General features: G+C 43.1%; 1 protein-coding gene across 1 annotated transcript in view; it reads left to right on the top strand.

Moving 5' to 3' along the window:
• LOC119163045 (glucose dehydrogenase [FAD, quinone]) overlaps positions 1-11,844 on the top strand; it is a 242,022-nt gene extending 230,178 nt beyond the window's left edge. Inside the window, exon 11 of the mRNA XM_037414980.2 lies at positions 11,507-11,844. Within this exon, the coding sequence (XP_037270877.2) occupies positions 11,507-11,696 (190 nt within the window). The 3' untranslated portion in view covers positions 11,697-11,844. The remainder of the gene's footprint in view (positions 1-11,506) is intronic.
• Positions 11,845-13,055: the final 1,211 nt, after the last annotated feature.

The following is a 13,055-nucleotide window of genomic DNA, read 5'->3' as shown; positions in this document are numbered from 1 at the left end:
GAAAAAGCATTGAGTGAGGGAGTACAGAGTATCAGGTATCATTAACACTGAGAACACAGTATGAATACAAAAGTAAAGCACGGGTCAAACGCTGTAAAGGAGAATAAAAAAATGTGATCAATACAAAAAATTAAAATTTCCAGCAAGCCACTAATGTAAATTTAGAACAAGTGTTTCAAAATGTATGTTTAGTTGTTCACGAAAAAGTTTATGGTCGGTGATTGTGACAATAGCTTCAAGAAGATTATTCCATAGTGCAATGACACGAGGTAGAGCAGACGAATTAAAACACTGAGTCCTTCCGAAAGTACGCCTAATGCTTTGACTGTTGTGTAAACGTCGTGATATACACGTAGGAGTTTGAATCGGTAATTGCTGACATGGCAGAGCATGAACATACTTATGAAGCAGACATAGATATGTATGAAGTAGACATAAGAATGAAGTATACATAAGCAGACATTTTATCTCTACAACGAGATGCCAGAGCAACGTCGAAACATCTCGTATCTAGAATCCTTGTAGGGAAGTATGCATTGACGAGTAAGAAAAGCTGGCAACCTGCCGAAAATGTTTCTAATTCGAAAATTTCACTTTCTGGTTGGATATACCTACACGCAATTTTAGTCTTTAGACTTATTCTGTTAATAATAAAAATGGCAGACCTCCACAATTCGATGCCCCGCCGCGGTGGTCTAGTGGCTAAGGTACTCGGCTGCTGACCCGCAGGGCGCGGGTTTGAATCCCGGCGGCAGCGGCTGCATTTCCGATAGAGGCGGAAATGTAGGCCCGTGTGCTCAGATTTGGGTGCACGTTAAAGAACCCCAGGTGGTCTAAATTTCCGGAGCCCTCCACTACGGCATCTCTCATAATCATATAGTGACTTTGGGACGTTAAACTACACATATCAATCAACCTCCACATTTCGATTGATGGTCCTGACGGAAAGACTTAAATGTCTGTTCTTTATATGTCGGATGCGTTCAAAATCAAGTTTCTTGTAATGCAATCATATCTGGATTGAATTTCAATGCTAAGAACGATAAATTGGTTACTGCAGAATAAATCTATCGGCGATTCCAGTGAAGAAATTCAAGTGGCCCTATGGTTTGGCTAAACTAGATTTGGCGACTTCCTTGGTTAAGATACTCTTTTAGAAAATTGGCTTTCAATGGGCTTTATTTTTGGTGAGTCTTGGGCTTAGAGTGGCCAGATTTAGTACCTTCTTTGGCTGAAAAGGAATCTTGAGCAGTTTAGTGATTGAGGATCTGCCTCCATCTCATCTTATTCCGGTACGTCTTCCCTCGTAGCTGCACTTTGACCCAGACTGAAGTCAGCAGATGCACCCGCAAACTGTGCACCCTGAGATGAGATGTGATAACCTCTTTTGAAGGTCCTTCACTGTCACTGTTGCGAATGTGAGGGCTGAGATTTTATGCTGTGTCCAATAAGTGGGTGGGTCCTCTAGCTTGTATGTTATCTAACCAATGCCTCATAAGACTCCCAGCTAAGCGTTCTGTCGCCTTTTGTATTGCCTTGTCGATTGCTTCCGCAATGTAAAGGGGGAGCGACTCTTCAATTTCTGGTATATGACGGGTTGTAACGCTTGCATATTCGAGGTTTTATTTTATTTAGTTTTAGTTCATAATACCCCTAAAGGCCCCCAAAGGGGTATTACATAGGGGAACAGACACATGAAACAAATTTTTGTACGCCTATACAATGTGAACAAGATTATACAAAATAATGAAAGCGAGCTAAATACAAAAAACAACAACAAAAACCAGATATTTTGGAAAAAAAAGAAAAATACGTAGAGATAGAATATTGAATAGTGTAAACATAAATTAGGGGCACTAACAAATACAGTATACAAGGAAAAAAAAACTAAAACGAAGGCATGATCGTAAGATACAAAACTAAATGATACAATTCAAGCGTGTAAAATTGTCGGGAAAAACATTAACACATGATAACAAGAAAATTGAACACTGATGTACATATGAAGAAGCTTAACGAGAGTACACGCGGTGGATATCTAGTCGGAAATGTTGAGTAAAAGTTCGTGAAATGTTGTGAAATCTGCTTGAGTGGCAATGTGGGATGGCAAGTTATTCCATGCAACTATTGTTCGGGGAATGAAGGAATGAGCATAAGAAGCTGAGAGACAAGTTATACGTTTTATCTTGAAGATATGGTCTGTGCATGGAAAGATGACTGTTGGTGCTACGAAGGTATGGGTGATGATGGAGTTTGTGGTGAAGCGAAAGGCGGGCAGTTCTGTGGCGATAAAATAAGTCGTCAAGCTGAGCGCATGTTTTTAGTGCTGAAATGCTAATATAGGGTGAATAATCGGAAAAGATAAAACGGGATGCACGTTTTTGTAAAGATTCTATTTCTTGGGTTATGTAGATTTGTGAGAGATCCCAGATAGCTGATACGTATTCGATTTTAGGACGTATTAATGTGATGTATGCTTGTCTACGGAGATTATCTGGAGCATGGTCGAGGTTGCGTTTGAGTAGACCTAATGAGCGGTTAGCTGTTGCCAACATCAGGCGGATGTGATGATGCCACGTAAGGTAAGACTGCAAGGGTACACCTACGTACTTATACGAAGTTATCAGTTGAATTATGTTATTATTGATTACATAGGATGTCGGAATGCGGTGCATGCGTCTTGTAAACGATAATAACTGTCTTAGCTGTATTAAGAGTCATCAACCATGTTGAACATCATGTATTTATTGCGTTAAGATCAGCCTGCAGAATATCTTTGTCATTGTAACATGAAATTATTCGATAAATTACAGTCATCCGCGAAAAGTCTGATGTGAGAGGACACGCAGTTAGGCAAGTCCTTAATATAGATTAGGAAAAGTAAAGGGTCAAGAACGCTGCCCTGCGGGACACCGGATGTTACGTTGGTGGATGAGGAGGTGCTGTTCTTAACAGATGTGTATTGTGATCTAGATTAGAGGAAATTTTTAATCCATCCAATAACAGTTGGGTGTATATTCAGGTTCATTAGTTTTATTATTAGTCTATGGTGAGGAACACGATCGAAAGCGTTCGAGAAATCGAGGAAGATGGCATGAACTTGAAATCGTAGGTCTAGATATGAATGAATGTGATGTAAAAAGCCGGCTAACTGCGTTTCGCATGAATAATCCCGACAAAAGCCATGTTGGTATTCAAAAATATTGTTGTAGTCTTCTAAGTAGTTAATGATTTCATTGCATAATACGTGTTCAAGTAATTTGCAAATAGTACTTGTCAGAGAAATGGGGCAGTAGTTCAATGAGTGAGTGCGGTCCCCAGACATGAATATGGGTATGACTTTTGCTACTTTACAGTAGCTCGGAATAGTGTTAGTAGATAGACACTGCGAGAAAACTGCACACAGTATAGGTGATAAGCTATGAGACAAACGTTTTAACATTTTGTTATTAATGCCATTGTGAAGAGATGGGGAAGAAGTTTTAAGTTTATTTAGTAAACAAGAAATTCCTGCCTCACTAATGATTACTTCAGGCATAGATACGTTGATGAGGCTGACGAGGGAGGGTGATGATGTGGTGTCTTCCTGTGTAAATACGAATGAAAATGTGTTAGTCAATAGATTCGCACACTCGCAGTGGTGAACCATATCACCGTGCTCATTACCAAGTGTTATGTCAGGGTAGTTCGTCGGGTTTATTACACGGCAGAAACGCTGAGGATTGTTAGTGAACATGGAATACAAATCATGAGCAAAGAACTGTCGTTTCGATGATTTTAAGAGTGATTGGTATTGCTTATCGCAGACCTTGTAACGGTGCCAGGAAGCGGAGAGGCGGTCCTTATCCGCTGAACAATATAAACGCTTTGGCGTCGAAGCTTTATAGTAAACCAGGGTGTTGTCGGCGTACAGGCTATTTTTGTCAGAGTGACGAATCGATTGATTAAGTCAGTGAGAGTGGTTTTAAACATTAACCAGTTATGCTCGATGATTTGAGATTGGTAATTATTAAGGAAATCTAAAGAAAAAACATAAAGCTTAAAGTTTATGCTGTCGAAATCGGCTCTTTTATAGCATCGGATGTACTTATCAGATCACTGGCGTCTTAGAAGGGAAAGTGTAAGACTAAGGGTTATGATGTCATGATCAGAAAGCCCATGTTGATGAGTTAGGTCAGAGCAAACTTCCGGATCATTGATTAATAAAAGATCTAAAATATTGGCTGATGTAGCTGAAGATCGCGTGGGACGCGTGACAAGTTGTGTTAAAGAAAAATCGAGACATGACTGCAAAAAACCATGAGCCTCCGATAGGTAGGTTGTTGTGGAATGGTTAGCCCAATCGATATCAGGGAAACTAAAATCTCCAAAAGTTAGAAGTACAAAATTAGGAAAACAAGTAGTAATAATTTCAAGAAGTCGTTTGGATTACTGAGAAAACGTCTTGTTCACGTCAGGTGGTCGATAAATGGCACCAATGATTATGAGACCTGTTTGTTTGATTGAAACCCAATTGCACTCTAAAGAGTGTCGAGAAGAACACGTGCGGCGAAAAGATCTTTTTGCACTGTTAGCAAAACGCCACCACCTATTTGATTTGAACTGTCGCACCTAAAGAAGTTAAACGAAGTCCAACTATCCATAATGCAGTTATCGGGGGCAGTATCGGTGAGCCACGTTTCATTTAGTATCACTAAGGATGCTGAAAATGAGTCAAATTGCGGATGATAGTGGTACTGTTTTTGAGAGGACACTTCTTATGTTAGTGTACAGGAATGGAATAAGGCCTTCAGCATCATTCCTCTCCGATAAACGTCGAGTGGACGGATAGTTGGTGCGATTACATGACACTGGTCATTATGTTGCTTGTTTTAACACTCGCGTCGTGCATTTAGGATCGTTGTCCCATACATAAACGTCATCATTTACAAACAACTCGTTGAACATGAGTCGCACACAATTACCGTCTTTTCGGATTGTTTTTGAAAATCGTAGAAGATTGCGCCACTTGTTTCGCACAGTTTCAGAGTAGTCACGTGATATGATAAATGGTTTATCTTTTAGTTTGCAACCATAGCCAATTATTGCCTCAACTTTTTTGTCATTCATAAACTTTGCAATAATTGGTCGCTTTTCATCGTCAGTAATGTGGCCTAACCTGTGCGTTCTTGCTACTGAGGATGTTTTCAAACCAAGTTTGTTTTCACAAAATTCCTGAACCAGGCGCTCAGACGTTTCCCATCTCTTTCTGCTCAGAGTAAGAAAGCCCGTAAAATAGTAAGTTGAACCTGCGGGAGCGGTGCTCCAAATCATCAACCTTGTCTTCTATTTTAGAAATGCTCGCTTCATGTGTTGTCAGAGAGTGCGCATTAGCCTCTCCCGACAAAGACCCTGAAGTTATCTTAGCTCGAACTGATCGAATTGATTCTTCAGTTTAGAAAGCCGCTCTTCGCAGATAAGGGGGATTTTTTCATGAGCATCAGACAGAATTTTGGCTTCAAGTTCCAAGACACGCCGAGTTAATTGTTTGAGTTCACTTTTTAGGCCGATATGAATTTGTAGTACCTTGTTAACAGATTGTAGAATACCTATACTGCTCGAATCTAGTCTCTGAACACTATTGAATACGAAGTCAAGCTTTTCTTCTTGATATTTAGTCATGGGGCCCAGGTTTGCCTCGACATCACCCCCAAGCAGCAATGGGAACCATAGATGCGAACACAATCACAAAAACACTTCACTGAGTTGGGTGGCCACGATACCGCTAATAAAAACACATCGTTGTCACGAAAAGAATATGCATCATTTAAACTAACCCGCGGAAGCATGAAAAGCGAGCTAGGCGTCCCCACAGTCGCGGTGTCATGGCCCGAAGTGCTGTCAAAGTGGGCGTCCTACGTACTGCGCTTTCTGTAGATAAGGTTCCATGTTGCCAGCCGGGTAACGCAGTCGTATCCAGTATAGGCGGTTGACATGGTGGCGGACTCGAAGATAGGCCGCGTGTCGAGCGTAATCCTTTCAGCGTGGCGTCCTCATTGGGCCAGGTATTTTCCTATGGATAACTCAGGCACTGCGGTACGACGGCCGAATGTAGACCAAAAGTCGCCAACAACACCACCTGCGGAAGCATGAAAAGTCAGCGTGGCATCCCCACGGTTGTGGTGTCGTTCTTGAATTCCAGCCACTGCTTTTCTACGAGAGCATCGCCTTCATTCAGCTCTTTCGAAAATTTTGCAGTTCACGAGAATTTGCAGGACAGCCTGAAAAAGTCTGCAGCAATGGCTTCCTGACATAAGCAACACTTTTTATTGTTACTCTGACACTCGTTAGAATTGCGCCCTTTTCGACATATTCTGCAGCTGACAGGAGACCTGCAACGTTTTAAGATGTGTCCATGACGCCAGCCCTTTACGTATTGACGATGGCGAGGGAAGGAAGGTTTGACTTGGTAAACGAGAGGCCATGCCTTAATTTCTCATGGCCGGACTGCCCCCACAAATGCCACTATGACGGACACGGTTGGTATTTTATTCCTATCATCTACAATTGCGCTCCCATAAACTGAAATAACACCTACAATAGTTCTCGAATTTCACTTGCTGTCACGTTGACGTCGACGCCAAGCACTAAACCTATGGAGCATGCTAAATGCGGTGAAAAGAACAAGCTCACCAGATTATATGCGAATATCGAGCACTTCAGAAGATTTTGCACGCATGAATGGTCGGGGAAAAAGCAGAGTATACCCATTCTGCCGAATTGGGGGGCCTCGGTGATGGATTGGAAATGAGCTGTCACCGACCGCAATTCAGTTTGTATTGCTTTCGGGGTTTTCAACCGAATGATGCCTTAATTGGTGTGAACTAATGAACTAACCTGCGAATGAACGAATGAACTAACATGTGAACTAGCATGCGATATGCCGTTGCGCAAGATTACAACCACTGGTAACTCCTGCGCAGGAATAGAAGCAGACCAAAGAAAAGTTCCTGGTCCCACTGAATAATAGAGCGTCCTGCCTAGTCCCAACTGCAGAAATACAATTATCAACCAGTTATTGCACTCTAAGAAACTATGAGAGCTCTATAAAACAACACTACTCATTCCTTGGCCACGACTTTGAGGCCAGAGGAGTTGGCGAGTCTTCCTTTTCGTTGTCAACCTCTTCATCCTCCTCTGTACGCCTGTCCTTAAACTGTGAAACCTCGCTGTTCTTGGTATAGGACGTCGCCATAGTTTCTGAGCCTGGAGCAACTTTAAGCCAAGCGGGATGGATAAGTGGCGTTCCGATTGGCAATAGCGTCGTCTCGTTGTCCTCCATACCCGGGCTTGTGCCAGGTATGGAGGACAAAGAGAGGAGAAATTTTAAAGGGCAATTTGAGGAGCAACCGCTGAGGGCCAATTTAGAACTCGATCCGCAGTGAAACACCGACTTCCCGATGTTTAGCTGCCACTATAGAGACAGTCCACCTACCGCACACACATTAAAAAGATCCCGAACTCAATAATATAGGTGAATTAAGAGAGCTGAATGAAACTACGGGCTTCTTCTATTCAATGCAAGCGATGAGGTGCAATGCAAGTGATGACTGTTGACATGGGGAAAGATATACATAGGACAAGATGGGAAATGCTTTAATGACCAAGCGAGAAAGCGTGCATGTAGTTAAAGAATGGATATGGTGGGCACGTGGCTGTAGACTGCGCAGAATGTAAGTGCAGTCCTCCAATACACGAAACAAGGTATTTGAAAAAAAAAGTGAGAACGACGAATGAAATAAAAATTCTAAAAATATTTTTATCAGGAATGTTACAAATCAATGTATCAGTACATGATCACTTCGGCTTTACGAGAGAGAGAATTTTTCTGAGTTAAAAATGTTATGCATAGTCATGCATGAACACTGACCTTGCACACTTTACAAAAGCGGTGGTAGCAGCTTCAATAAATCAAGTTGAAAGTCGGCGCTCTTTTCTGTCCATGTTGTTTATTGTTACCGTTGTCGCGATGTAACTACGACAAAACTACTTCAAATCATGGAACGCAACCACAATCTGCGCAATGCATCCCTAAGTGACCGGAAGAAGCTGTGTTCACGTTACAGTGTCATGTACCCCCTTCCATCTTATTGCACTACTTTTTTTACTATTATATCGAACCAACTAGCCGATAAGCAAATTTTATACTTTTGACATTTGTAGCTTACCTGAACACACGTGACTTTTGGCTAATAAAGATTTTAATTCAAACTTGACACGCATCCTCATCACATCAGATGTGCAGTGAATGTCCTGCCGCGGTGGTCTAGTGGCTAAGGTACTCGGCTGCTGACCCGCAGGTCGCGGGTTCGAATCCCGGCTGCGGCGGCTGCATTTCCGATGGAGGCGGAAATGTTGTAGGCCCGTGTGCTCAGATTTGGGTGCACGTTAAAGAACCCCAGGTGGTCAAAATTTCCGGAGCCCTCCACTACGGCGTGTCTCATAATCAAATGGTGGTTTTGGGACGTTAAACCCCACATATCAATCAGATGTGCAGTGAACTTCAGCAAGTAAGAACATGTCACAAGGTGTAACACAGCTGCCCGTCAACGCAGGTGCGCCTAGTGCTAATGCATATGTGTTTGGTTATTTACCTGCTATACTCATGTTATTCAAATTGTCCTTTTAATTTTAGTTCATTGTTCGGCCAAATTTTGGTTATTTCATCGCTATATTCCTAAAATTCAAGCGGTCCCTTCAATTGTAGTTCATTGTACGGCAAAAGCTATTTTTAATGTCACTACAAAACAAAATTAGGTTCTCTTGTTGAGTGCAACACACGTTTTTAATGAAAATTTTAACAATAAAAACGCGAGAAATACTGCGCTGTTTATAGTAATTTTATGTGCCTAAAACAGTTTGATTTATTATGTAGACAGTAACATCTAGCGCTTAACGCCTCCTAGTTTGTACATTTTTTTTCTCGACATTTGGCTTCCTACATCAGCGCTGTCACTCGTTGGGTTAAACACGAAATGAATGAAAAGCTGGATGACACGTGAAAATTTAAAGATTGCAATGGTTTTGTAGCAATAATTCGGTGCATGGCGTAAAATGTAATGCGAAGCCATCTTGGCAAACCTATCGCAGCGTCCAATTAAAACCTCTTTTCGAAGGCAGAGCGACAGCTGCTTCAAGCAAGAATTTTAGATTCCAAAAACCGAATACGAAGCTTGGAAAATGACGCCTTTTTTGCCCAGCGCCGCATCGAATTCGAGTGCCCGGACGAATTCGCGAGCATTCAGCTACACTCGAATTTCAACGCCATGCTTCAGAGCCGTTGTTGTGAACAATCGCACGAAAAGAAACTGGCTAGCTTACAACAACCACATGCGAAAGGTGCGCGTGCGCCAGGCAAATGCACTGTGCATAACTTTTCGTCCTACAAGCCAAACGTCGCTGAGACTGCGGTCCTAAATCTGGGACACAATTTCAATACGGGCCCTGAAACAGACCGTGGAAAGATAATTTGCGCCATCGAGAACGCTGTGAGTCTCGCAGAACTTTCTCGTAGAGACGAAGCCCGTACGCGTGCTGTGTGTGTGCTCTCTTCACTTCGTCATATGCAGCCTACCCCTCTGACCTCAGCAGAAGCTCAGGCGGTGAAGTCACTACGCAATAATAAAGACATTGTAATACTTCATGCGGACAAGGGCAACGCTACTGTCTTGCTCGACACGAATGACTACGTGAACAAGATTAACGCCATTCTCGAGGATGCCAGCACGTACCTTCCACTACATAGCGACCCAACAGCAAAACTTCAAAGGGACCTCCAAAAGCTGCTAGCAGATGTCTTTCGCTTCGTGCCACCTACACAAAAGTCTTTATATTACTCTCTTCTTTGTAACAATGGATCAGCGCCAGCTATGTATGGACTGCCTAAGATTCACAAGACAGGTGTCCCAATCCGCCTTATTGTCGATTTTACAAGGTCGCCTCTGAACAAGCTTTCAGCTTACCTACACAGGATCCTCTTGCCGCTCGTTGGAAAAAATGAAACGCACTTAAGAAATTCCAATTTTCTCATTGATAAGGTACGCGACACGGTAATAGATGACAATGATGTTTTAGCATCTTTTGATGTCACGTTTTACAAGTGTACCTGTTGGTCTGGCAATCGACGTGTGCAAGACAGCCCTTGAGTAAGACCAATGATTGTCGGATAGAACGCCCATCGACGGTCCTGATATGTTACGGTTCCTTAAGTTCTGCTTGGAGAACACCTACTTTATATTCAGGAGCAAATACTACAAGCAGGTGCATGGCACTGCAATGGGATCTTCAGTGTCCGTCACTGTCGCAAACCTTACCATGGAGGCTGTTGAAAACCGGGCTCTCATTTCATTTGCTGCCCCGCCCAAGACTTTCCTTTGATATGTGGATGATTGTTTCTGTGTTTTGCAACGGGATGCCCAGCCAGTATTCTTGGAATAGCTAAATTCCGCGATACAGTTTACTGTGGAAGAAGAATCAAACGGCTGCCTTCCATTTCTTGACCTCCTCGTGAAACGAGACGGTAGGCGCCTGACTTTTGGCGTGTACAGAAAAGAAACAGACACCGGTCATTTTCTAAGCTTCAATTCTGTGCATCCATCCTGTCATAAACGTTCTATTGTGTCTACACTCGTAAAGCGCGCTTGGAGGATTTGTTCTAAGGAAGAAGACGCAGTAGAAGATGTTGAGTCCGTTCGACGGGAGATGGCTACTTGCGGATACCCACTTTCCTTCATGAACTCGATGCAGCGACAACTGCAGCGTCCGGCTCAGTCACGCACCATTGCTACAAGAAAACGCGCATCGGTGCCTTACGTCCCAGGCTTCAGCGAGACCCTCGCTCGGGTGTTGCGCGGCTACGACGTCCAAGTGGCTCACGTTCAGACACGAAAGCACCGAGGCCGTCTAACAAATGTCAAAGATAAGTTGGACAGACATGATTTTTCCCGGCGTGGTGTATAAAATTTCTTGCAAAGACTGTAAATGCGGATACATTGGCGAAACGGCCAATTACAAAAGGATCCGGGAACATTTTAATGACGTGAAGAACAAGAAAGTAGCTTCTAATGCCCTCGCAGAACATGTTGCGTCTACTGGGCACGCTATCGACTGGGATAAAGACTGCATCATTACCACGGAAAGAAAGTTGTTACCGCGATTGCACATGAAATCTCTGGCCATTCAAACTACTGTGCATACGTTGAACAAAAATATTGGGACACTCCCCCCTGTGTACGCGCGATGTCTGCAACACGCGATTAAACATGCATAAAAACAGCGCAATACGCCATTCACGGTCACTGTGAACAAGGTTCCCGTGTGATATGCCGAAACGTCTTTTAAGTTTTGTGTATTTCACCTTGGTCGGCGTTTTTGTTTTTGTTATTTTGCACTATGTTTGTCCCCGACCATACGGGATTCTGTCAGACTCTTGACTATATAAATCCTCCTTCTTTTTTTATTGCTGCAGGGTCAAAGGAATAGACCATCTGCGGGTTGTGGATGCTTCCATCATGCCCAGCGTCGTGTCCGGAAACACGAATGCGCCCGTCATCATGATTGCCGAGAAGGCTGCCGACATAATCCAAGAGCACTGGAAGAACAGCACCATCTTCATGAAGGCGCGAAATGCCGCAAATGTTACAATGCCCCAGCAATAATGTACTGCGCAATAACCTAAAATGACTTGAAAGGCACCCCTTGAAGTGCTCTTTCTAGAATACTAACACCACCCGCCACTTCCTCATCATACTAATAGTTTATGACCATTGTTATTTTACCGAACAATAAAAACGATGCACCTTTTTAGTCTTTTTCACGCTCCTCGAGAACTGGCGTCACTGGTTAACGTGCGCCACCCTCACTCGCCTGTCTGACCATTCTCACTAGAAAACAGTTGCTTCATTTTAGTGTCCGCCAGGCGAGGCATTGAATCGCAAGTTATGCCAATAAAGTTTATTCCATTCAACACTGAATAATATCACTTGCTTGAAGTTTTTCTGATCACTTCAACAAATATACCCGAAGGTAAAATTGGTGACATGCAAGATACGAAGACACGCGTTTCAGCTGAGCGTTTATATGAATATGCGTGTGCTCACATATCAGAACACCTGGACTATGGCGCTAAAACAGCGGGCCCCCATCACAGAAGAAATTTCTTAAAGATACCCCGTCCTTACCCAGCTCGTTCACAGAGATTGCAGCAGAGCTGCGATTTTTTGATAGCTTTAATACTGAATCTAGCATTCTTAACGTTCACGAGTCTGTCACATTTCGGTCGCTCTCTGTGTTTTGGGGGAAAATGAAAAAAAAAAAATCGGCAGATCCCATGCAAATAGGAATCGATGTTATGTGGAGCCTGCAACGGGAAGGTGACCGTGTTGCAATTTTTTTATTGAGCGACACGTCATGAAATGACGCTAAAATTATGTAGAAACGTTGTACACACACATATGTTGAAGAGTTGCAGATGTTCATATAACCGGCAGTAGTTTGCACTTACGCCACGATGCCAACTGGAACATGCGTATTAGCAATCAAGCTGATATGAAGTGCAGATGCTCGTAAAGTTGCTGGCCCTAGCCACTGCTAGATAAATCAACTTCAGCGCATGGCAAGTAACCACAATTAACGTTAACGTGACGTGACGGCTGTATCAAAGGAGTGCATAAGTAATGTTTATAAAATTGCGTAGGCAGCACTGCAACCACAATTGGCGTTTTACGAAAGTTAGCGTCTATTTCAAAAGAAGTTCCGAGACCTGGCGTAGCTCTGCGCTAAAATGCTTCATAGCCACGCAGAATGCTTGGGTTTGATTCCAGCTAAGACCTTAAGATTTATTCTTTGCATTCGTCGGGTCGACGGTGCCGATGTCTGGCGGTTCTTAACGCTCGAGCATTGAAATTGCCCATGTGTGTTTTCGTCGTTCCCGGGTAGATACTACGTGCCGATGGCCTGTGGCACATACCCGCATACCAGCGGCACATACCCGCCCATGGTTATGTGCCACTGTCTGG

This window comes from Rhipicephalus microplus, chromosome 9 (genome assembly GCF_043290135.1).
Source record: "Rhipicephalus microplus isolate Deutch F79 chromosome 9, USDA_Rmic, whole genome shotgun sequence".
In the NCBI taxonomy this organism is placed as follows: domain Eukaryota; kingdom Metazoa; phylum Arthropoda; class Arachnida; order Ixodida; family Ixodidae; genus Rhipicephalus; species Rhipicephalus microplus.
This window is presented reverse-complemented; position numbering and strand designations above follow the sequence as displayed.